The sequence below is a fragment of the Protopterus annectens genome, chromosome 10.part0 (genome assembly GCF_019279795.1).
Source record: "Protopterus annectens isolate FY-2018-M chromosome 10.part0, PAN1.0, whole genome shotgun sequence".
NCBI lineage: Eukaryota > Metazoa > Chordata > Ceratodontiformes > Protopteridae > Protopterus > Protopterus annectens.
This window is the reverse complement of record NC_056744.1, coordinates 471,850,884-471,878,414: the sequence shown is the minus strand read 5'-3', so window position 1 is coordinate 471,878,414 and position 27,531 is coordinate 471,850,884. Positions and strand designations below refer to the sequence as shown.

At 37.6% G+C, this 27,531-nt stretch overlaps 1 protein-coding gene across 1 annotated transcript in view; it reads right to left on the bottom strand.

Moving 5' to 3' along the window:
- LOC122813192 (G-protein coupled receptor 54-like) overlaps positions 1 to 27,531 on the bottom strand; it is a 709,644-nt gene that overhangs the window by 286,170 nt on the left and 395,943 nt on the right. Inside the window, exon 2 of the mRNA XM_044085368.1 lies at positions 457 to 581. Coding sequence (XP_043941303.1) covers positions 457 to 581 — 125 coding nt within the window. The remainder of the gene's footprint in view (positions 1 to 456; positions 582 to 27,531) is intronic.

Sequence of the window (27,531 nt, the reverse complement as noted above, 5' to 3'; positions counted from 1 at the left end):
CACACACACACACACACAGTTACATTATGCTTACCTGTAGTCACAGTAAAAGTTGCTGAGACTGTAATCTTAGGAATAGAGAACACATGGCTAATTTGCATTAGCTGTTCCCCCCTAATGGCTGCATTAGCATGGAGCTTCCCCAATGAGAACATTGCCTGTGCTATGGCCCTCATCAGGGGAGTCAGAGTGTTAGAACAATCTCTGAATTGGAAAGGCTTACAGACAAGTGGGAACCTTCCAAGTTAGGTTTTGCATCACAATAATCTATTCTGAATCCTGCCCAAAAGCAGAACTAGAAAACTTGTAATACTTAGAAGCTCAGATACCATGAAGACTTGTAGCACCAGTCCAATACTATGAATCAAGAACTGGCATTAAACAGTGACACCGATAAAAACATATAACATGGAACTGTACACAGAATATGCAAACTTTGTTTAACCATTGACTTACCTGTTGTAAGTAGGCTACAAATTTGCACATGAACTCTCCAAAGATCCAGCTGGGCAAAGGATAAAGTGTTGCAGTAAAGGGAACGCAGCATACAAGGAATATAATGTCTGTTGCAGCTAAGTTTGCTGTGGAAATATAAAGGGAAAACAGAATTAAGTCTTCTGTTATTCTATCTAAAGCATACAGAATCAGCAGCAATTATTAAGTTTTGTGAATGCATCAGTATTGGTGTGTGTGTATGTGTGTGTGTGTGTGTGTGTGTGTGTGTGTGTGTGTGTGTGTGTGTGTGTGTGTGTGTGTGTGTGTGTGTGTGTGTGTGTGTGTGTGTGTGTGTGTGTGTGTGTGTGCATATATTTGTGTGTATGTCTGGGGTTGTATTTGTGAGAACAGGAATTTATATGAGTATCAGATATCTTACATGTTTTACATGTCGTATAATGATTATGGCAAAATTGTTGCTGAATGCTGAAAATAGTTTTTCTGATAAAGCTCAGTAGTTGATATCATTCTTTTTCATTTCTTTGTAGAATGATTCAGTTAAATGAACATCACTAAGTTGGAAATATATAAATAACAAGCTGGTGGCCAAACCTTATAGAAGTGAACTAGTTTTTTTTTTTTTTATGTATTCGGTTTTGTAAGTAGGGTATAGCACTAATCCCAGAGGACAAATCAAAGTCCCAGTTTGGAAAAAATACATTATACATGTAGTAAAAGAAAACATAATGGGTTAATCAAACAGAGTTACAAAAACAAAACCAAAATGTGAGGCAGCACGCAAACAGAGGTCAGTTATGTATAATTGTTTCAGATGAATAATTGGCTTATAAAAATTAGACTCTGGCAATGTACTAATGAAAGAAATGCTTACAAAAGTCAAATATATACATATATATATATATATATATATATATATATATATATATATACAATATTTACAAAGGCTCATTTAAAGCAGCCACTCCTTGTGATTCAAAAAGGCTTCCTATAATAGAAAAGCCTTTACCCTCCTCTCTCTCTACAGCTTTACATGGGCATTGGCCATGGCATGGACATCAGTCTTACTGCTGAGGTTGCATGGAAATGCATCCGTTTGGGGATTCAGCTAATACTATGTAGTAATGTGCTCAGCCCTGGACTTGAAGCTGGCACTGGAACAGTGGCATAGCTACAGATTGTGCCGCCTGGGGCTGCCTTTGAGTTTGCCTCCCCTTCACCCTCACAAAATTATGGTCAAATGGGGCCCCGCATATACAGTTCTCCCCCCGCCGCAGCCATTCCCATGTCCCATTACTTGGCTATTTCTCCCCATTTACCATAAACACTGTAATGTGCATACTGTTTTACTCCTACAGTGATTATTTGGATGTAATTTAAACTTTTATTTTAACTTTTATAGCAAACACAATAGACATCTGCTAAACAAATCAGTACAAGCTCACAATGAAAACAGACATAGGATTAAAACTTCTCTGCCCTTGAAACTCAAATTTATTGAAACAAATTGAAACTTACATTAAAAGAAAATGCATCTGGCCAGTGGTGGATAAAGTTTACCTTTGGTCTCTTTTCAAATCATAGGCCCCTTGCACATATATTTAGGACCATGCAAACATACACATGTTCTTTGATTCACCTTCCTGATTGTATTAAATTATATTCCTTGTGTAATATAGCACACTTGTTAGAGCGTGTTTTAAATTTACTGTTTTGAACATTATTTCAGTAAGCAATGAAGCAAAATGTATGAACCAATAATGACAAACCTGCCCAATTCAGAACATTTCCATCATAAAAGTCTACTCAAACTTCTGTCATTATAATCCACTTATATCAGTAAATATGCACAATCTCTGCAGAAGTAAAGGCCATCTAAATAATACCACATTAAAGAGATCTGTAACTAATGAAGATATTGCTGTTAGAAAACAACTTTATATTTCATTATTTCATCTACAAATAAAGTGCCTGCTGCCCTTGAAGAAAAAAAAATGCCTATGTTACATTAAAAATGATAAGTTGGTAATATTGTAATAGGGAATGGATGGCAAACTGATAATAGGCTCATAGTTACTAGGTATCTCCTCCAAAGGAGGACATACTTAGGAAAGCAGCATCTACCCCCTTTAAAGAGCAATACAGTTCAGTATTAGCAATCATCTACATACTGTGGGAGTAGAACCCACAGCCTTCTGCATCAAAAGCAAGTATACTACCTGTAGTGCTACTGCCAACATTTTAAGCACTTTAGCACAGTAGTGATATCATTAGCTAAACAACAGTTGCATGTTGCAAACAGACTGGCATAGGCAGCATTAAACTTCTGTCCTCTTGAAGCTCTCAGCTCCTTGTAAAATGCACTTGACACTCAACTATCTCTCTGAACTTTGCAGCACAAGAAATCTGGAAAAGGTCAAAATTTGGGGGGGGGGGGCAAAGGCCTAAAACCAGGGACATGTTTTAAACATTGCTTGCATATACTCTTAGAAAGTTGCTAGAATAAAATGTTTTGCATTAGCATGCATTTACTGAAATATAGGAAGACTGAAACTTAAATGACTGTCATTATTTAGTGAATTCAGTCCTCACTGATTTGGCAGAAAACCACAAATTTTAAGAGGAACAAACTAAAAGTATGAGCCACAAATCAGCTATGGACTCAACTCCTTAAATCACAAGTGGTGGTAGGGGTAGAGAACTCAAGCTCTTGTTTCTTGTACCTATGGGACAGGGTTTGAGCCTGAGTAACACTAAACACCAGGTATCCCTAACTGGGGCATTTTACACACATGCTAAACACTTACTTGCAGCAATGAACAAGTTTTGTTCTGTGAACAATCTTGTGTGACTCAAATCGAACAGAGCACCTGTGATCTTTGTGAATTAAGCACTTACTTAAATAGGCAGAGACGGCAATGAACAGAATGCACATTAACCTGCCAAACACTTAATAAATAGGCAGAGGCAGCAATGAACAGGTTTATTTCCGTGAATGTTAAATTTCATGCACACGGGTGAAGGAAGGATGTCTGTGTGACAATACACAGATGTGATAGAATAGAACACCTTAAAAACAGTACTTTTTTTAATTGAAGTCCCTTGACAAAAGTGCCACCTGAGGCAACTGCCTCTCTTACCCCCCCCCCCCCAGCTATGCCACTGCACTGGAATAATGCAACACAGTGCTACACAGAATCTTTCTGCTAAGTTATTTTTCTCACAAAGAGGGAAAAATGTATGCCATCTTTTTGACTGCATGTACTCATTCTCTTCTATTTATTAGTTAGAACTTACAGAATGGCTAACCATGTGTGTGTGTGTGTGTGTGTGTGTGTGTGTGTGTGTGTGTGCGCGTTTGTCTGTCTGTGGATGTGTGCATGCCTGTAAGGGCAAGAACGTAGTGGTGCATGCGTGTTTGTGTGTGTGTGTGTGTGTGTGTGTGTGCACGCGCGCGCGTTTGCATGTGCATGGCATGTGTGCATGCCTTTGTGCATGGGGGTCAGTGTGTTTGTGTGTGTGTGTGTGTGTGTGTGTGTGTGTGTGTGTGTGTGTGTGTGTGTGTGTGTGTGTGTGTGTGTGTGAGTGTGTGTATGTTCAGTTATACCTGTATAATGATGTGTGGGCTGGTAGGGGAAATGCTAGTGGGGTCAGGTCTAACAGTACAGTGTTCTAATTCCTGGTAATTAGCTGCCAATGAAGTGTTTTTTTTTTGTGCATCTCTGAAATGGAGGATATTGCTTTCATGCAAATCAACAGTCCAGAGTTATCCAAGTAGAGTTGGCAATAATAATTTTCTGATCTCAGGGGCTGATTTTTTTCTTGAAAATACAACTTTGTATTTGTTATCATGCCCTCAGATTTCATGAAGTAGAAGAAGAATCGATTCCTAACACATTTTATGACTCTGTATGCTAAGTTTATGAGCAAGTGCATCATTTTTTTTAAATGATAAAATAATGTTGCCAGCTAAGTAGAATGCCTTACTGTTGGAATTAACAAGAGCTGTTATTTTACTAATAGTATTGAAATATATAACTTAAGCGACATGCTGCATTATTGCAAAGGTTGGTTTACTGTTCTACCAAAAACAAAGACAGAGACAGAGCCTTGGTATAATATTAGATTAGAAATGTGGCCGAATCGAAAAACTGCCAAGAAAGATAAAAGGTAATATAAGCAGATCATTGGTAGTCTCATTTTACAAAATAAGTTGCTAAATTATTGTCAATGTTATATTAAATAGTTTTAATGGCAGAAAATACAACTTCTGTATGTTGTTGGGTACATTTCTATATCAAGTTTCATTCGGTTGCTCCTTTTATATACCATCTCATATATCTCAGGCCTTACTTCAGTTCTGCAGTTTTACTATCTAAAACCCACTGAAGTATGTAAACATTACAAATTTTACTTCTGTAACAAAAAAAAACAAACTTTCTAATATTTAGATTACATGTTGTATTCCTTAATCTGGTAGGCATGAATACTCCTACCTCTTACATCTTTCCTGTTAAGATGCATTCCAATATACTTCTCTCTCTGGGATTTCTGCACCAATATGGTCTGACTTTCTCCATCTGTCTTCAGGTATGAAAACATTTATCTTCCATAGCCTTTCATCTTACCTCTTGTCCTCCATTTCATTTTTTACATTGGCAGCCTTCCTTTGTATCCCCTCAACTAGTTTGACATCTTTGTCTGTTTATGAATATCAGAAATCAATTTAGTACTCCAGCTAGGACCTGACCAGGGCCCAAACAGAGTTAATAATTCAATCTTTGTTCATTCAGTCTGATACAGCCCAACAGATTACTGGTCTTGGTTATAACTATTTTTTTTTCAGATTCTGTCTGGTGGTACATTTTTCTTGTTACTACTATATTGAAGTTGCTTACTTCATCTCTGATTTCAGGCTCACTTCTGGTAGCTGGTACGACACTTTTGAAGTATTAGAATGCTCAACACTTAAATTCTATATGTGCATGTATCAAATGGACAAGCAAAACTAATCAATCAGATTGTTAATTCCCTGTGCTTAATCTATTCCATGCACAGCAGAAAGCTAGTGCAGGCCACCTAGAATGCAGTTTCAGTCAGAAATCCCTAAGCCTTTTACAGATTCAAAAATTAAACAGACTTGTACAGTCTTGATGATTAATGCAAAATAAATCAAACACAGAAATATTCAAAATAAATAAAAGAAAGAAAATGTGTACACAACTCAAATGCATTACCAAGCCTGCATCAATTTAATAAAAAAAGAACAAAAGAGAAATCTGTGAACTTCAAAATTGTGACACAAACTTTAACATGAAAGACAAGGCTGGTGAGCTCAATACCAGGGAATGAAATAGCCTTAGAGCTCTTTCATTGAAAGTGGGTGGGCCCAAACTCAGCCCCAGATGGGAGGCACTGTGAATTCTGTTGTCAAGGAGCAAATAGGACTAAGGGGCTCTCACCCTGTATTTGAGTCCACTATGACCCATAGTTGCCCACTATGACCCAGAGGCTAGGGAGACAGTAAGCTCACCCCATGGGATGAGTTCCAGTGTCTCGAGCGGCATGAGTGGGCCCTTTGTATGCAGGTAGTAGAGCTGCTGGGTGATCTTGAGTGAATCAGAAGAAAAAAGTGATGGTACATACAGTATGTCATTTAGATAGAAAGAATAAAACTGTATAATAGTAAAAAAAAAATGTAATTCTGTTTTAGAGATCTTTGTGAGTTGCATTCACAGTTTATTCTGTTTGTTCCATTGAAACATAGATAGTGAGCTACACTATCTACTTACAGAAATAAATATATATATATATATATATATATACACACACACACACACACACACACACATATATATATATATATATATATATATATATATATATATATATATATATATATATATATATTGCAGGTATGTATTAATCCTGGGTATATTGGATGTTAATCAGTTTAATAAATCCACAAGTGTGCTTCTTAACAGGATTGATGGATATTATTTTGTTTTGTTTTTTTGTGTTACTTTTATTTGAGTCTGTTTTGTCTCCATATCAAGAGTTTGATATGAAGCAGAAAATAGAGCTCATGCAATAGTGTGTGTTTATTATGGTTCAACTATGGATCACCAAACTGTACAACCCTGAGCATCAAAAATGTTGAAAAATAATTCCCAAAACTTACAAGGATGAAAAAGTTAACCTTAAATGTTGTCTGTAGGAGGGCAAGCTCCCCATACCCCTAAACACACACACACACACACACACACACACACACACACACACACACACACACACACACACACACACACATATATATATGTGTGTGTGTGTGTGTGTGTGTGTGTGTGTGTGTGTGTGTGTATGTGTGTATATATACCAACTCCTTGGTCACACCAACTTAAAGAAAGGAGAAATCTACCAATAGAATGGAATCATTGGAGGTACACAGTGATTACAACTGCAGTGATTTTCTATTGAAATCAGTGATCAGTTGATATAGTGTTTTTCTCTGGGCAGCTGACACTCTGTGAGTTTCACCGTATCCATCTATGGAGAAGTCATTCATTACACTTAATTTTCCAAGTTATTACATTTTGGTAAGATCAACTCACACTGGAGACCCATGGGAGAAGAGTTCTCTCACAAACTACTACTGTTGAGTCTGACAATGTTTTTAATATTAAGAAAAAAGTAATTGCTTATTTATTTTATTAAAAGTGCTTATACATTTAATGGGACTCTTACAGCTGCTTGAGCCCCAACTGCTCAAAATTCAGAAACTCACAGCCAGGGACTTCAGCGGCTTTTTCCCTGTCTGGCCACTTGACCAAGCAGCTGCTCAAACTCGAATTTGAGTGTGACTACCCTCCACCTTTGGGCCAGTAATCAAGGAGCCTCAATCCTCACCACTGTCACCTGTGGGGAATGTTCTAAGCAGGATAACTGGTACACACTCAATATTTCCAGATCCAACTCTCTCCTTCAAGTACAATCAAGCACAATTTCCCTAAAGAGCACACAGAGAACACAGTCAATCTGGGGCTGGTTCCTTTCTCTTTCTCCAGATCCCAGCAAGACTCCCCACTGCCACAGCTATAGAGCTGAGTCCTTAGCCAGCAGGCCAGATCCTCCAACACTCTCTCTGCCAACCAGTGCTTTGTGTCCCTGCCCAAGTAGCTGACATACACAATCTTTGAGATTTGATTTACACACACGCACACACATACACACACACACACACACACACACACACACACACACACACACACACACACACACACACACACAATCACACATACACACACAGACACCTGGGAAAGGCTGGCACAGGTTTACTAGCTATGCCCCCTCTTGTCCAGACTATAAGGTCGTTATCACTGCCACCAGAATCCCTCACCAGCTACTTTAAGGCCCTTATCAAAGGGTGTCCAATTTTACTGAGTGAAATTAATATTAATACAAATGGTAATTTGACCAACAGCAAGGCTATTAGGAGTGGCCCACACAGTGTCACCAAATAAATATGCAAATACTGTCAAAACTTAACTATCTCTACAAAGATCAGCCACAATGAAAGGTTTAAATATATTTAATAATAAATAATAAAAGACCAAGATAATGCTAAATATCAATTCACACTGACATCAGAGTTCAAAATAACAGAAAATATTTAAAATAACATTGCAGGGCAGACTCAGACAAATACAGAAAACAATATCTAAACTAAGCTTCACTATATTCCTGACTGAATCTAAGAGAATTATACTATTCCCTACTTACTGCAGATGATGTGATGAATGGTCCTTCTTGTTGTCAGACCCAAAACAAAATTCAGAATGCTGAGTCTCACTAAGAGACTTCTCAAAATAATATCTAAAATATTACCTCTGGGATAGCTTGCAGAATTACATCACTTCTGGTCATCTGACTTTTAGTTAACATGCAAATCCCCATTGCTGGAAACTGGCAGGATTTAGCACCTACCTGTAAAAATACACATACAAGAGCCTTTGTTCAGATCTGTGGTAGGTGCTGGCAGTCATAAAACAATTGCATAGCTCCATACTTCTAGAGTAGTAATTACTTCACCAAAACTCAATACAGAAAGCTACCTAGTACAAACTTTCCGTCTTTGGCTGCACTGTAACCTGTGAGATAGCATCTTTATGGCTTAGCCCAAAAGTGATTTAATTTTATATATATTTTAAAGTTTGTTGAACTGAGGTTAACCTCCTTTTTTACCAGAGTCCTGTTAAAACATATACTTTTAGACAGTTACAATAGTGCATGCACATTTCTGTTCTCTCCAGTAGAGCACACTGTGGATACATTTCAAGCACAAGCACTTTATAAATACTTTTTGAACACAAATGTCTGTTCAAATCAGTTTGATATACACATGACATACAAATATAATACATTTGTAACACAAGCATCTTGTATAAATTAGTTTGATATTCACAAGTGACATAATTATTTACAAAATTCCATCTAGCTGTGCTGGCAGTACCTCCTATCATCACATTAAGTTCCGGGAAGTAGCTGCCACAATAGTCAGGCAGTGTCAAGGTATTGTCACAGAAATGGTAAATGGATGGGAAGGGTGGGGTAGGTTTGGAAGGGGGAATTTTGGTTTAGGCACTGACCTGGAATTAGTGCTAGGTTATGGTGTGGAGGGGGATTTTAGGTTTAGGAAGGGGGATTTTAAGTTTATGGAGTGATCAGACCTTAACACTAGTTTAGGTTTAGGAAGCAGAGGGGGATTTTAGGTGTAAAGAGTGGTCAGGAGATTAGGTTTATGGAGTGCAGAAGGATTTTAGGTTTAAAGAGTGTGTCAAAGGAAAAATAAACTTTAAAAATGATCAAAACACGGTAGGTTCAGGTTAAGGCACTTTAATCTTGCAGCAAGGAGACAAAAATGTGCTATTACAGAGTTTGTCTAACTAGAAACAGGAAATACTTTCATTTTTATACACTTTCTAATAAGACATTGCCTACCAAGCTGACGTAGCAAGTTACAAGTCTTTTCGTCATCACTTGTTGGCCATCAGTCTCATGAATTTCTGCTGAATTATCAATTGTTGTGAGAAACTTCCTAAGGAAAACAATGTGGCCTTGGTTACCACCGGTTAGATACATGTTATGTTGCCATTCAAGGTACTATGGCTAATTCAAGCACAAAGCTAGCAGTTCATTTCTCTAATAATCCTTTGTCTAAATTATCTCTAAGCTTCTGCAGCTGTACATGTTCTCATACTTCGAACAGAGCTGATTGTTTAGAATCATTACATTTACAGAATATAGCATTGTTCATTCATTCGTTCCTGACCTAGCAGATAAGCACCTGCTTCTCAAGTACATTTCCAAAAGGCATAAACATGAATATTGCTGTGCTAGCAATTACTAGGTCAGAGGGCATCTTGCAAGTTTCAGAAAGCACACTGCAGTTTCAAAAAGCATCTTTTTTCAGTTCTCATATGAAGCTCAATTTATATATAAGACAAGACAGTGCATATAAAATAGAATGAAAAACGTGTTAACTCTTTTAACTACTAATTAGCATTAAGCATACACACATTAATACATATTTTTCTAACATTTCCCCCCAGTTAATACTTTTTAATTCTATTTTCAAAAAGAATAAACAGTTTGCTTCTTTTCCTAACCTCTTCCAATCAGGATTTGCAGTTAAGAAAGTCATTAAGTTTAAACTTTATGAAAGTGTTTCACATTCTAGCAGCTCTTCAAATTCAGTACTCTGGTACATAGTCTCAGAGACTGATATGTCTATGAATTCTTTGATTAATTTCTTTATGCAGGGGATTCCACAACAAACACAAACTCCTATTAGGGGTAGTCCCACCCCAATGGCAATCAAAATGTTCATTAGGATGGAACCCCACCCCCCAAACAAATTCTGGAAAAAGTCCATCAGAGGGTTTGGGCCTGGTTTGGTCATGGCCGACACTTGCTGAATTACCTCAAGATGGTCATTAATCTCGTGCTGATGATCTGGAATAAATGCACAGCATTCTTCTTTGATTAAAGCGCATGTCCCACCCCTCACCGCTAGGGTGAAGTCAAGAGCCATTCGGTTCTGGAGCACTACAGTTCTCATTGCATTCAGTTCATCAGTTATCAGTTCAAGAGCAGAAAAAGTTGCATTACTCATCACTTCGAGATGTTTAGACAGTTTTCACAGTTCCCAAATCGATTTAACTGCGCCAAATGCTGGTAGTATGCCTGCCCACGATATGACAGCGTCACTTAAGTCCATGTGCGTAAGTTTGGTACCCACACTATGATGGTCTTTCCAGCCCACCTCAATCTGTCCCACTAGATTCTCAGGTTTTTTAACAGTCTTTTTGGTTACATCTCGGGTATTTTGAATATTTCCCTGAGGCAAGACTGCAGTGTGTCGTATGGCCGGGACCAGGTATCCCAAAAAACAACTGCCGAACCAATTCTCAGGTAACCATTTATATTCTTTTTTACCACACACAAAATAACAGTCCTCTACTTTAGTGGTTACTTTGTTACGAAATGACTACCTGCATGAAACATTTTCCTATCTATTACAGATAACTGTTTAAAAAGTACAGAATTATGTTGTACCTGATCAAGAGTCTTATGCATAGATTTAAGAAATGAGTTATAATCTGTACTACAAGATCCACCTAAATTGTTTGCTTTTGCATAACATTTATATTGTACGGTCACATTACACTTGCTCCAACCCACTTGTATGGTATCATTCTTATAAAAACATACAATTCCCTTTTGTGTCACAGGCAAATACAGTGCTACCTTATCATATGATTTAATGGCTACTGTGTCAAAAAACAGATTTTCCCAGGTCTCATTGACCCCTAGGGGGATAGCAGTCATTAATAACCCCCCGTATGCTGTTGGTATGGCTGTGCAGATCCAGCAGTTCGAAACATTAAAAGTCTCAGCATACACACGTGTAATTGCCTGATAAGTGTTAAAGTTCAGATGCCAGTCTATATTTGGCCCATCACGTTTAATCAGTTCAACTTTTGTGGCAGGAAAAAGGAAAGGCCACAACAAAAAGAACAATGTAATTAGCATAGCTATCAAAATGATCATGCAAGTTTTCTGAGGTTGTTTAATGTCTCCATTCACTCTATACCTGGCCATTTTGTTCTCGTTGTACAACAGTAACAAGGTTTTTGTCCAGTTCAAAGTTCTTAACCAATTTACAGTGTGTCAAATGAATCCAGGATGCTCGCTCCGTGATCTTGACTGCAGTGGGTGTCGACAGTAGTACCTGTTATGGCCCTTCCCACTTCGGAGAACTCCAGTTCTTTTTCTTCACAATCTTCACCCAGACCCAGGTGCCTGGGGCTACTGCTGCTTCCGATTTCGGTTGCTCTTTATCTGAAACAGAATTTAACTGCAAAAGTTTGTTATTCAAAAATCTCCTCATATACCCTGCAAGTGAACTGTCAGCCTCCTGCTCTGCAGACATGAGAGGTTTCCACTGAGGTAAATAATATGCCCTCCCAAACAAAACTTCAAAAGGAGTTAATCCCTTTGCATTTGGAACAGTTCTCATGCTCAACAGTGCCAGAGGTAAACCCAGTTCTTTTGTGTTTCACTAATCAATTTTCTAAGCTTATTCTTCAACACCCCATTGTGCCTCTCTACTAATCCTGCAGATTGGGGGTGATACGCACAGTGGTTTTTCAATGATATCCCGAAATAGCGACTAAGTTGTTGTATCGTTTGGTTTACAAAATGAAAATCTTTTCCGGTATGCCAAATATAGGTATAATTTCTTTAACAAGGACCTTTGCGACAGTAGCTGCATCTGGATTTTTAGTTGGAAAAGCTTCCACCCATTTGGAAAACATATCTATAATGATGAGACAGTACTTTTTATTTTCGCATTTGTTCCGTTCTATAAAATCCATACAAATAGTATGAAATGGATACGGTGGTTTAGGGAAACTCACTTGCTTAGGTTTCAATGCCCCTTGTGCATGGTGCTTGCTACAAACATGGCATGCTGCACAAAATTTTTTTTGTGTAATTAGTAAATCCATACGTCGTAAACACTCGATTCACTAGCTGTACCATCCCCCCTGTTGAGAGATGGCTCTGCCCATGGCTCAACAAAGCTGAGTATCTAAACAAGTTAGATGGTAGAATTGGTTTCTTTTCTTTGGAGATGTACAGTATCTTCTCAAGGATTGCTCCTTGTTTTATCCACTTTTGTTTTTCTACATTTGTAGTAAGTGTCTGCATTGTTTTTAATATTTCTAAATCTAAAATCTCAGAAGGTTGTAATTCCTCGCTCAAAAGAAAAACTTCTGAAACTGAAGCTGCCTGTTTTGCAGCTGTATCAGCCCTCGCATTACCTTTTGAAATTCTATCCTGTTGCTTGGTATGAGCTATGCATTTGCAAATAGCTACTTTTTGAGGTAACTGAATAGAGTCTAACAAATCTAAAATAAATTGCGCATGATTAATTGGTTTACCAGTAGATGTTATCATTCCTCTATTTTTCCACTGCTGCGCAAAAACATGTACAGTAGAAAAGGCATACTGGCTGTCAGTAAAAATATTCACTTTCTTACCTTCTGCTAAGGTACATGCCCTTGTCAAGGCAATCAATTCTGCTGCTTGTGCAGATAAGTTGTGTGGTAGAGACTTTCTTCTAAAATCTTAGTATCAGAAACTATTGCATACCCCACTAGATTCTGTCCTGTAGGACCCCTCCTGCACAAGCCGTCTACATAGTATGTCACCTCGGCATCATCCAAGGGAACATCTGTAAGGTCTTGTCTAGGTAGTGTCTTTTGCTCAATCTCCTGCAGGCAGCAGTGAGGTTTGCCATCTGCAGGGGTTGGGAGCAAGGTTGACGGATTTAAAGTTGTGCATCGTTCAATTGTCATATGAGGTTGGCTCAACAGTATAGTCATACAGGAAAGACATCTAGCAGGAGAAAGATATGCTACTTTTTCTTGCAGTAAAATGATTGCGACTGCATGAGGCACTCACAAGGTGAGAGGGTGGAACAACACTACTGAGGCTGAGGCCTGCAATGCCATTGCAGCTGCAACTACTGCTTGTACACAGTGGGGCAAGGATAATGCCACTGGGTCTAACTGTGATGAATAGTAAGCTATGGGGTGTTGTCTGTCCCCATGCTGCTGTGTCAACACTGATGTCATATAACCTTGCTTACAGTCTACAGTTTGGAAAAATCGCTTATGATAGTTTGGTAATCCTAGAACTAAGGAAGATGCTATCAGTTATTTTAGCTTGCAGAAGGCTGCTTCTGTTTCTGGTGTCCACTGTAATAAATCCTGTGCTGCCATCGGCTTTCTGGATATCAAATTAGTCCGCGGAGCAGATTCCAACGCATAATTTGGTATCCAACTCTGACAAAAGTTAGTAGTTCCCAGGAAGGACATAATTTCCTTCTTGGTAGTTGGTCTAGGTGCTTGTAATATTGCTGTTTTTCTGTCTTCATCTAATATTCTACCTTCTTTGGATATTACATATCCCAGGTATTTAACTTGTTTTCTCCAAAGTTGCAGTTTGTTTTTGTTTACCTTGTGTCCTTGAGTAGCTAAAAATTGTAATAATGCTATGGTATCCTCCCTGCATTCTTGCTGGGTGGGGGCTGCCAGCAGAATGTCGTCTACATAAAGTAAAATCTGACTACCTTTCGGTGGGATAAATCCCGCCAGGTTACTTGCCATTTCCTGTGCAAATATCATTGGACTTTCACAATATCCCTGTGGTAATCTCGTATATATATATACCGTTTCCCCTGAAATGTAAATGCAAACCAATGTTGGCTGTCAGGGTGTATCGGTATTGAGAAAAATGCATTGCTAATATCTACCACAGAAAAATACTTCTGCTGAGGTTTCAAATCATTCAATAAGGTGTGTGGATCTGGCACCGTTGGTGCCCTGGGTATAACTGCGTCATTTACAGCCTGTAGATGTTGGACCATACGCCATTCCCCGTTTGCTTTCCTAACAGGAAATAAGGGTGTATTACATGGTGAATCGGGAGATTCTATTAAGACTCCTTCCTTAAGTAAGGCTGCTATTATAGGTTTGATCCCTATCTCTGCATCCTTTCTCAAGGGATACTGTCTTTTCTGAGGACTAAATGCTGATTTTGGCATAATAGTAACTGGTCCTGCTGTACGAATAAGTCCTACATCTGATTTCCCTGTTGACCAGAGAGTCTCTGGTATGGCTCATAAGGCTTTTTCCTCTTCTTCCAGTAAGAGTAATACTCAGCTATCCTCACTGGCCTGTGAGTGCACAGCTGGGTGTGTCTGTGTTATCCAATTCAATTTCTGATTCTGTACTCCTTGTTCAGAGAGCTCTAACTCTGTCTGTTTTTCCCACCTCGTGACTTTTTCTCCTAAGTCTGCCCACTTCAAATTTCTATTTTTGGTTAAGCTTACATGTGGCAATCCATTAGATTTGTAAAGTGCTAAATATTCCTGGGGCAATGAACAGCGTATTACACTGTTTCCTTCTGTGTCCCAGTACAAATTTCGTAATACTAGCCGGTTTGCATGGTTTTTAAACAACTCTTGCTCATATTTTTTATCAGGTCCTGGTCTATTACAGTAATATAGAGTACAATGCAACAAATGCTGTTTGTCAGTGTCAAAGGAGGGGGATTTACTGATGGCTACGTTCATCAGTTCTTCGGTTACTGTCCCTGGACCAGTCGTAATCAAGTCCTGGCTGTACCAATAATATGTCTCACCCTCCGGTCGCACTACAAAAGTATCCATTTGTCGCTGTGCTTCCATACCCTGCATGGTTGGGACTACGGCTATGCCAAATATCTGCATTAAGTCTTTGCCCAAGAGATTTACTGGGCATTTTGCAGAAACAACAATTTTGCTTTTCTGGGTCATTCCTGAAACGGGGTCAGTTATTGCTATGTCATGAGCGAGTGACTCCCGATACAGCTGTCCATTAGCTGCTTTTACTAGTATGTAATCTGGTGATTCTGAATCTTCCAGTAATTTGGAAGGATGTATCAGGGTCCGTGAAGCCCCTGAGTCACACAAAAATTTGACTTCCCTCCCTTTTACCAGAAGCATAACTTCCGGTTTTGTGTCTGCTAAGTAGAGCTCTAGGCTCAATAATGCTAAATCCAAAATTTCATTTTCTTCATCATCTACAAATTCATGTACATCCTCTACCCCTTCTGTCACATCCTCTACCCTTGCTACCACACTCGCATTTGTCTTTTCCTGTTTGTTCTTATCCAGTGATACCTGACTATCATATAGTCATTCCTCACCCTCCTTATCTTCCGTAGTTACCTTTTTATTTAGCCTGCAATCCCTTGCCAAATGTCCTTTTTTCCTGCATTTAAAACATTCACCCCTTTTCTTTCTTTCTTCAAAATCTTCTGATCGTTTATCAGATTGTTTGTTTCCCTGGGCATTTTTCTTACCCTTTTTCCCGGTTTGTACTACAAAGACTTCTGACCCATCTTCTACTGCAAATACTTGAGCTTTCTTTTTCTTTTTGCTATTAAAATGCCTTTCGGCATGTCTTGCATATTCAAGTAATGACTGTAATCTACTTGTACGATGATCTACCATGTGCTTTGTAATAAAGCTGCTAATGGGAGTAATACTACCTTTTAAGAATGCGTTCTTTAGCTGCTGCTCATATGGGGAATCATGTGTTTGATCTTCAGGTATCTGCATCCCGCAATGATTATTAAAACATTCTAATAATCTAGAATAATATCTATCAACAGTTTCACCTTCCTGTTGTATGCACTGATTAATCCAAGCCCAATCAGCCCTAGGCTTCTATTTTTCAGAGATTCGGTCTGTCAGACCTTTCACTCTATTATCCAGTTCTGCATTACTATGTGGGAGTGGTCTGAGCTCTGCGTCACGGGGATTCCAGTTGCCACTGATCATGTGCCAATCTGGACCTACAATTTGTCTAACTACTTTTTCTACGTCTTCTCCATTCAAATGGTAACTTAATCTCATACCCTGTAAGCCTTCTAAGAATTTTCTAATATTAACTTTAGGATGGGGAATTCCCTCTGTGGCTTTCCGGATATCTTCCTGTGTCCACGATCTATAAACTAAGAGAGTCGGATCCTGTCCTTCCTGTCCTGCCTGTGGGTTTGGTACTTCTATGAGTGGACATATCTCTTCCTCACTCATAGCTTGTGAATTTTTATTCATTTCATATAATTCAATTTCCCCTCTCAAGTTACGTGTTCGAGACCTAGTCTCGATAGTATCCCTGACAAACGGTTTTGATTTTGCAGGAACAGCCGGGTATAGCGGAGGTGGATCAGCCTGTCCACTCGCTTCATATTCTGGTAAGGGAAGCAGAGGGGGTGGAGGAGGGGCTGTTGCTATTACCAAGTTATTATCTTCATTGTCTAAGAACATTGCTTTCGAATTTTTAATCTTTTGTTCTCTGCGATTTGCTTCCTCAAGCCACCTATGTGCCTGAGGGACTCCTAATTGCCGTTGCTTTTCAGCTGACCTTTCGCATCTGTTTTAAGTTGTCTGACGAGTTTAATAAGTGAAGATTTATCTAAATTACCATCAAATTTGTATTTATCAACCCATTTCGTATAGTACTTAACATTATCGGCACGCTGTAATTGCATGTATTTTGCGTCTTCAGTTAGGGGCGGGTCTCGGGAATTTTCCGTGCACTGATTTCCCATGTTGCCTTAGCTAAGCAGTAAATTGAACCCTTCTTATCACATGGTACCACAATTTTACACCTTTTCACAGTTTATCTAGAATAACTGTCTACCTATTCTGTTTCCCTGATCTATGACAAGACAGTAACCTTTTTGTCCCTGATCTGCACATGCAAATCCTCCTGACAAAAAACAGTTCTGCAACTAGTCCCTGATCTAAAACAGAAAAAGGTAAATTCCTCCTTATCTGACCCTCCGTGAATTGATCCACCGGATTGTTGACGCGTCCTCCAATCCCAGATCAGAAACAGTGGCTGGCCTCTTTCGGACGACAATTCAGTCGGAGGTCTTTCAAAACAGAAGATCCGATTTGGCCTCTTCTCTGTATGGGTACATGCCACCGGGGCCCAATTCTGACCTAGGCTTAGAGCGAGAGGTACTTTCCGGTCCGAAGGTCAAAGGAAAAATAAACTTTAAAAATGATCAAAACACGGTAGGTTCAGGTTAAGGCACTTTAATCTTGCAGCAAGGAGACAAAAACGTGCTATTACAGAGTTTGTCTAACTAGAAACAGGAAATACTTTCATTTTTATACACTTTCTAATAAGACATTGCCTACCAAGCTGACGTAGCAAGTTCTAAGTCTTTTCATCATCACTTGTTGGCCATCAGTCTCATGAATTTCTGCTGATTTATCAATTGTTGTGAGAAACTTCCTAAAGAAAACAACATGGCCTTGGTTACCACTGGTTAGATACATGTTATGTTGCCATTCAAGGTACTATGGCTAATTCAAGCACAAAGCTAGCAGTTCATTTCTCTAATAATCCTTTGTCTACATTATCTCTAAGCTTCTGCAGCTGTACATGTTCTCATACTTTGAACAGAGCTGATTCTTTAGAATCATTACATTTACAGAATATAGCATTGTTCATTCATTCATTCCTGACCTAGCAGATAAGCACCTGCTTCTCAAGTACATTTCCAAAAGGCATAAACATGAATATTGCTGTGCTAGCAATTACTAGGTCAGACGGCACCTTGCAAGTTTCAGAAAGCACAGTGCAGTTTCAAAAAGCATCTTTTTTCAGTTCTCATATGAAACTCAATTTATATATAAGACAGTGCATATAAAATAGAATGAAAAATGTGTTAACTCTTTTAACTACTAATTAGCATTAAGCATACACACATTAATACATATTTTTCTAACAGAGTGATCACAAGTTAGCGCTAGGTTAGGGTAAATGAGTGGAGAGGGGCTTCAGGATTTGTTTTTGGGTTAGAGTCAGGGATTTGGGAAGGATCACTAGCTTAACGTTAGTGCACAGGAATCAGGGTGACGGGAGTTAGGGTATTTTCCAACATGAGTGACTGGCAACAGGGAAGCATGCTTCAAGCTAAAAATACATCATACATGAGCACTTGTAGTATTCTTCATTTAATTAAGAATATTCTTTCTTTTTTTTCTATCGCAATTTTATTTTTATTTAACATTGTTTTATTCTACTGTGAGAGGTATGGCTTTTCTATTGGTTTCTACTTCATAGTTGCTTATTTAAGATCATGTTTTTAACCTGTACATATATATAGTATTCTCATGGATCAAATATTTAAGTTGAGTGGAGAGGGACTTTAGGATTAAGAAATGATCAGGATATGTTTTTAGGGTTAGTCAGGGATGAAGACTACAATCTGTCAAATGGCAGTCATCCTATTCTACATTTCTACCTGTTCCCAAAGGCATACCACAGGGCTGTATCCTGGGGCCACATCTTTTAAACATCTTTACCAATGACCAACACTCTTCCACTACTCTCCCAACCCTCGTACAATACACAGGCAATTCTACTCTGATCACATCTTCAAACTCAATCATACACTTACACAACAATCCTTCCTCTCAGTGGAAAGCTGGCTTAATGAAAATCAACTTATTCTGAATCCAAAAAACACAAAACTCCTTCTTTTCCCTTCTCAAGGCTAGTGACCACCTAAAGATCTCCTTCTCTATCACCTCCCTAAATAAAACCATAATTAATGCTAAACCCACATAAAATTACCAGGGATGACAATTGATGACCAACTAAAATATGACATGCATATCCAGCAATCAGTTAAGAAAACCAACCAAAAACCTGGCCTTTTATATCGAAATAAAACGTTTGTATCACCTGATACCAAACTATCCTTGGCACAAGCCTGCTTATTCCCAACTCTCCTCTATGGAGCCCTAGTGCTTACTAGCCTTCAGTCCTGCTCCCAAGCTGGAGCAAACATAACAAAATCGCTACATTTGCAGCTATCTTACCTAATTCAACACACCACTGCCTCACTCTTAAAAAAACATCACTAGACTGAAATTCTTCATCAACTCAAAACATCTCAACTCCATATGACTCACTTCTCCCTCAATAACCCTAGTGCCTGTCCATCTCTCTCCAATCTAGTTACTTACTATACTCCTTCGCACCCCCTTTGTAGTGCTGACAAATCCTTTCTCCAAACGTATAATTCCAGAATTAAGATTGGTAACCTTCTATATAAATCGTCTATAACAAAATCCTGGAACAACCTCCCTGACAGCTTACATTGCATTGCACTACTCACACTAACCACTTCAAAAAAGAACTGAAGAACTTCTTCCTTAACACTTGGCTCTGCCCCTGCCATGACCCAACCTAATCCGGATTCTACTTGCTATTATCTATTTTATCTCTTTCTATTAACTGCAAGTCTGCTGACTATGTTCACTCTACCAAATAAATAACAAACTCTGTATGGAAGGAACTTCATTTTCATTATTATACTTACTTATTCATTACTTAGTTTATCTTTCATACTACATTATTTACATTTTCTTTAAGAATTGTCTTTTTTCCTTGTTGTTTATACTTATGTAATACCAATTTGAAATTGTCTGTGCTGGAGCTTTTCTCCTCGGGTTTCCACTGCAAATGGGCATGTGCTCAGCTGGACTAACCCAGTTAACAAATGTGAAACAAATTAATAATTTTTATAAAGACAGCTGCATCCTTATACCTACACATAGTGCCGAACACAGAAGATTCAAAAGGGTAATTGTATAACAGACTTTTCATTTCAAAGTGGGTGGCTTAGCATATTTTGTGTGAGAAACATGCTATAGTAATTGCTCAGTAATGGAAACTTTAACATTCTTATTTATAGCAATAAAAAAGGTGCTATGTATTGTTGTGCAACCCAAGTTACAATTTTCAACATTTATCATAGAACTTACTTGAGTGGAAATTGCAAGCTGAATGACCAATATAATAAGTGAACAAATTTAAACCACATACAGCATGCAGTCCATTGAATTTTTCAGTGAAGTCCAAAAGCATAGCTATTGGCATTATCTTAATAAGAGCTAAATCAAAACAAATAAATACTTTATTAGATTTGCTCTAGTGAGTTAATTAATGTACCTAAGAGAATTGTCAAAGTCCGTGTCTCTCTGGAAAACAATAACCAGAGCTGATATTATAGGTTTATGTGGCACTGTAATATTGTCAAATGTATTATGTTTTTGTCAAGTTTAATCAAGTAAAATCAGTAATATATGTAGCAGGGATAGTGCTTTTAATCGTTTTGATTACTGTGAGTTCTACACTATGAGAAGATGTGCAACTCATATTTCTGAAATCAATGCATACAATGTGTACCCATAATTTAAATTTCAAGTTGTCATGACAATTTTATGAACAAGCGGCATCAGCATTCAACTAACAAGGATTATGAATAATATTTGAAGATGTGAATTAAGTTAAATTTTAACCTTATAAAACAAATATTTGTTTATTTTTATTTATAGATTTGGTAAATGATTAACTGTACAGAGCCTTATAGTATGCTATCAGGCATGGTCTGTGAACAAAACAGATTTAAGCATTGAGGAATATAAAATATTCACTGCAATAAGTGCTTAACTCATTATATCCGAGTGACGTCTCCTGGTGCATCTGCAGTTAACTCCGACAGATGCCTCTTGGCGTCAAATATTGCTTGTTCATATTTGCATCAATAATTCCAAAACCATGCTATGTACAAGATTTTGAAACATTTCATCTTAAAAGCTTACACAATGGCAAAACCCAACTGCATTAATATTTGACCTCTATCTAGTGCAGGTAAATAGATATTGACTGTTGTTTTTTATGATATTAATTTATATAGATATAATTTTCACATTTTCTAAATATCTCAACAACCAAGTAACACAGGCAGAGCTCCTTAACCTCATATGAAAGTTCTAAGCTAGATGGATAAAGTGCTGATAGTATGTGTATAACTTGAGTGGTGGCTTTGATATTGTAAATTGTTAACAAAATATTGCAAATGTAATAGTTACTGGGCTTTCTGTGACTTATAAAATTCAGTTTAACACCTAGAACCTAAAGATGTCTACCACTATAAAAATAATTTATACTGAAGAATTTGCCATTTGTACTTCTTTCATGACCCCTATGGTTCCAGTGATATGAATATTTGTTTGAAATGTGAAGACATAATTTGATTCTGTCAAAAGGCTTAAACCCCTGCCAATTGGAAGTTAAACTGCAAACTTCCTGAGCTCCGTTGGAGGGAATTAGTTAAAAGCATACAGTTCCTAATCTGTAGAAACAAGCACTTCTTTATTTATTTATAGGTTTGGAAAATGGATAACTGGCCTGAGAAAAAGAAACAGATATATGCATAGAGGAATATAAAAGTACTCACTTTAATAAATACTTGAAGACATACATTTCTCCTGAGGGAGTACTGTCTAGCTACTTTTTCTTACCCACAGACATTTCTTTACATACCTCTCAACTGTCCAGATTTTTGCAGCATGTCCAGATTTCTGCTTCATTGTTTTGGTCTATCCCTCATAAAATTTGCAGTTTTCTGGCACATTACTGAGGAAAGAAGTCACTTAATGATGACATACCTTGAGTTTCAGACATTATATCCCTCATAAAAATGCATGCTAACATAAATCCTGTTATTCTAGCAACGTTCTAAGTTTATAGGAACAATATTTAAAATCGGTCCCTATATTTTGGCTGTTGTCCCCTCATTATTTTAGGCTTTGCCCAGATTTCTTGCACTAAGACATTGAGAGGTATAGTTACCTTGCACCGACTTATGCAACGTCAGCCAGCATTTGGTATGTTAGGGCAGCAGTGTTTTGGTGAGTGTACAGAGAATTGATGCATTGAGACTTCTAGCAATGTTGCCTTATCTGGAAAGTAGTGAGCTACTTATTGTGACAAAGTAGGGTAGCATACAGTACAGGTGATACAAGGGGATGAATGACAAAAGAAATGAACAAGCATAATCAAAGGAAGGAAAGGCAAGAGTTGGGAAAAGGTGTAACGACTTTCTGTAAATGGTAAGTTGTTCAAGATATGAGAATAAAAAAAGAAGTAGAGATGGTTTATAACATGGAAGGGATAGATAGTATTAGAAAACATTACATTTTTCCATAAATGTTTGCACTGTTACCTATATGAATGTGTGAGCATCAGAAAGACAGAATTTCTGAAAAAAAATAGTTAGAACCTATGGGAAAAAATGGATGGGACTATTTATCCAGTAATTGGAAACTTTCTGAGATGGTTTGGAGCAGAGCTGAGATGTCAGGAGTGACAGTAAAATGCACCATTGAATCCTATAATGAATCAATTGAAACTTATGAATATTTGCAGCCAATCCTTTTGTAGCTTGGGAGAAGTTATATTCTAGTCATGGCATGGATAAATTATTCCCAAAAGTTTAATGTCCCTCGAATAAAGAAATAAGAACATGTTGTTAAATATTTCTATCTGCTGTGTTTCTATCATGTGAGAAACATGAAAATGTTTATTATTTGTTTGAATGTAGGTGTTTATTCTATTTTGCATTTGTTACTTTTTTGTATGATGCAAACTAAAACAATGAGTAACAAGGTCACACCGACAAACCAATCAGTAAATACTAAAATAAAATCTAGCGTGGCTAGATTTTTCTTTATGTTTTTACTGATTGGTTCATCTGTGTGACCTTGTTGCTCATTGTTTTAGTTTGTTAGTTGGGATATATTGCCGACACCTTAATGGTTATGGGCATCAGCTGGGTATGACAAACCTGTGTTTCCAAAGGTCAGCCAAACAGTCCACTTATGCTGTACTGATGAGGCCACAAGAAGACTGAAACATGCATGTCCACAACTAGTGAGGCTTGGCTTTAATGACCTGAATTTGTCCATAACGGACTTAAAAAGGAAAATGTTATGGGCATTCAGAACTGCCATATAGCTGAAACACCTGATGTCCTTAAGGGCATTTACAAATATCCTATGTCCCTCTAATACAAGAGGTTTTAAGGAATCACACAATGTTAAATCTAGCTTGGCTAGATTTTTCTTTTAGTTTTTACTTTTTGTATGATGTCAATATAGGCCGAGAAAAAAAAAAAGGTGTGCATCCAGGTACCCAGCTGGTTGAATAGGTTGATTATTTGTTTGAGGTGACAAATGCATACAAAGATATGTGAACTAAATTCATCAGCATTGTTTTATTTTTTTTCCGTGTATGTATAGTTGTTTTGAAAAATAAGTCATTTTTATAATGACATTGACATCTTTTTGCAGTGATTTTCTGATTATGGCAGTATCTGGTTTAGACCAGAGTAGGACAATGCCACCAGTGTAAAGAATGGTCTTTTGTTCTTGGTATTACTGTGCAAGTAAATTAATTCAAGAAAGTAGTTAATCCCACTACAGAACAAGTGGGAGTGCCACAAAGGAAAATGAATTATTGTGCCAGAAATTGAGTTAGGGGATTTCATCCTGCATGACCTGTTTGATAAGTAGTTGTGTAGCCAAAAGCTACTGGAGTTTAATGAATAAAATATAGTGACTTAGATCATTAAATGGTCACAAGAAATTAGAATAAAAAAGGTAAGCTTAATAGTTAAAATGCCTGTGACTACATTAAAGTCTATGTTTTAACAAAAAAAAATGTCTGGACTTGAGACTTTCCTGCAACTTTAACACATGCATATATGTATAGTTATAGAACCATGGCTTCTGAGCAATGAAATTACTCTGTTCCTGAATACAATGTTTATCTTGTTTAGCAATTGTGGGGCAGTATCAGTATTTGTCAAGGATATCATCACCTCATGACAGATTCATTGGGACACCACAAGTGAACTCCTAGAAGCAAAGCCAGATCTAGCACTGGGTGACCTAGGTGACTGATTAGGGCCCATTGGCTTGGGAGAGGGATCCTGCCACAACATTAAATTAATTTAAAAAGTAAAACTTGTACTGCAATTAAAAAAATAATTGTTTCCTTTATGTCTCCATTGCATTGCATCTGTGTGTGTTTCCAGTCAGTGTGGACACACTTAAAATAATGTGTGAGAACTGAACAGCAGATCAGACATGAAGGCTTTACTAACGAGTTGTATTTCCAAATTTGAACAGACATACAGAGAACCAAACAGGTATTTTTGAAGAATGAGCTTACGAACTTGAGAGTTTACAAATGCAGAACTTGAAGTGTATGTGTGTGCGTGTGTGTGTGTGTGTGTGTGTGTGTGTGTGTGTGTGTGTGTGTGTGTGTGTGCGTGTGTGTGCGTGTGTGTGTGTGTGTGTGTGTGTGTGTGTGTGTGTGTGTGTGTGTGTGTGTGTGTGTGCGTGTGTGTATGGGTGTGTGGATGTGTGGGTGTGTGTGTGTGTGTATGCATAAAATGGCCTAGCTAGAGAGGGCAAGTCAGTTAACTCACTGCATCTAAGTGATGCCTCCAGGTGCAGCTGCAATTAACTCCTACTGATGCCTCTAGGTATCAAATATTGCTTGTTCGTATTGCATCAATAATTCCAAAACTGTGCTAAGTACAAAGTTTTAAAAGATTTCATCTTAAAACTTACACAATTGCAACCTCAACTGAATTAATATTTGACCTCTGAACAGTTTCTCTAGGTCACAGTTAGTGTAAATGTATCACCAGTAACAACCAAAATTATTTGTAAACCACAGAAAAACAGCTAATGATCCAAACCTCAGCCAAGGAAGTCACTGTTGTTTGCCAAGAAGTACAAAGTTCTATGCCAAAAAGTGAAAAATTATTTTATTGTAGGTAAGTGCTTTTGTGGTGCTACTCACACCACTTCTTCAGTCCTTTTAAAATCTTGTATCACATTATTCTATACTTTATACTAAACTTTAAATCAGCCCATTAACTTAATTGATTCAATTGAATAAATTAACCTGTTAAACCTCCATGAAAAACTTCTATAAAAGCTATACATAGGGTACACAAGCTCAGTCATAAACTTAATTCTACTAAAAGTAACGTCTTTCGGCTCTTCCCAGTTAGGGGTCACCAGAGCAGAACTCCAGTCCACTAATAATTGGCAGTGGATTTTTGCAATGCTGAGGTGCCAGCCCAATGCCCAACCTCCAAAGAGGCACACCCATACCTACCTGCATGTCTTTAACATCATTTGACTGCAGGGAGGACATGGAGACTCCACACAGAAGGCGCTTCAGCCAAGAATGAAACCAAAGAATTTATTGCTGTGAGACAACAACACTAACCGCTGCACCACCACAGCCTAATCATAAGCTTTATTCTACTATAAAAACATATAGAAAGGGATGCATATATAACAAATAAAGATGTATATATGAACAACATATATAAAAAACATATATAAAAAAACACATAAAAAACACTTATAAAAACGTATATATGCATACTTTTAGACACAGGTTCATTCATACAAAAATGGAAATATAAAAATAAATGCATACCTACATTTCTCTCTTTCTACACCTAACCAAAGGGGTACTTAGTTATTATTTAATATATAAAATATAAAAAAGTACTAAATGACTTTTATAAATCAAATCAAAGGCCTGTTCTGCAAAACAGGTTTAAGGGGGATCCTGTCATTTAACCCTTGACACCTATCTGCTCTCAATCTGATGATCCAGCATGTCTCTGAAGTCTCAGTTCTGTTTATAATGTCCCCCCTTCTATCATTTTCTTTTATTAGTTCTATCATTTGGAAGCTGAATGTATGCTCTGGCCCCTTGCTTTGCACATGCTTAGCTAATGCATTTGTCACATTCTGGTTCCTAATGTGAAATAAATGTTCTCGTATTCTGAACCTCAATTCCCTGTTGGTTTTTCCTACATAGAAACTCGAACAATTATTGCACACTGCTATATATACTAAGTTCTTGCTATTGCAGGTGGCTTGAACATTAAACACATATTCTCTACCTGTATCAGGGTGCAAGAAATTATTACTGGCATCTATATATCTGCACTGATTACATCTAGTGCATGGTAATGTACCCTTATTAGTGGTGACATTTCTGCTTGGTGGGGGGAAAAAGACAAGTAACGGGACGACAGAATGGCTGGAGGCTGTTGGTCCATTACTCTGCCTTGGGACCCATTTGACCATGATCTCACTCTGAATGTAAGTCCAAATCACCCCAAACAAAAATAATTATCAATAAAACAAAAATACGGGCGAAGGCAAATGCAGATACAGACAAGAAATTTATTTTAAGCGCTTTTCGTAAGCTACAACAGCTGACTTCATCAGAAATACACTAAGTATCGTGAAAACAATATATATATAGTAAACCACTTAATAACCTCTAATGAGCACGTAAAATTTAAAGGAACAGATCAAATTCATGATCCATAACTCCAATAAATACAGTTAGTAAAGGTATGATTAAAACCAAAATAAGTTTCTTCATTTTAAAATATTAAAATATAAAGTCATTAATGGAAGAAAATAGAAATTAGTGAACAACAGCGTAATTCAAACGAGACATCGCACATAAACCACCCGAAGCAAAATTTAATACCGACTTGATAGGGTAGATGAAATACAAAAAATATGTAGGTGAATGTAGAATGAATCTAATTGATAACTAGTATAACTCTGGTTTGCTTGTATTTGTTCACCTTTTTAAACTGTTGAGTTTCAACACACTACTAATTGAACAAGAGTCATTTAGCCTAGGGAAACTGTAAGCATTCAGTCTCACTTGCCAAGATAACTCGAGTTCATCAAGTTTAAGGTGTCTTGGGCCTCCCCTAGGGTCGACTTTAACTTGCTCAATGACCATGAATTTGAAGCTGTGGTTCAATTGACAGGATGTAGCAAGAGCATTTTCAAGTTTACACTGTTTTATAGCATATAAGTGTTCATACATCCTGTCACGTAGTCTTCTCTCAGTTTTACCTATGTAAAACCCTAAACAAGATGTACATCTCACTAGATATGTGACAAAGGTCGAGTTGCAATTGCATTTACCCCTCAATTTATAAGTTGCTCCATTTACATGGAAACTATTA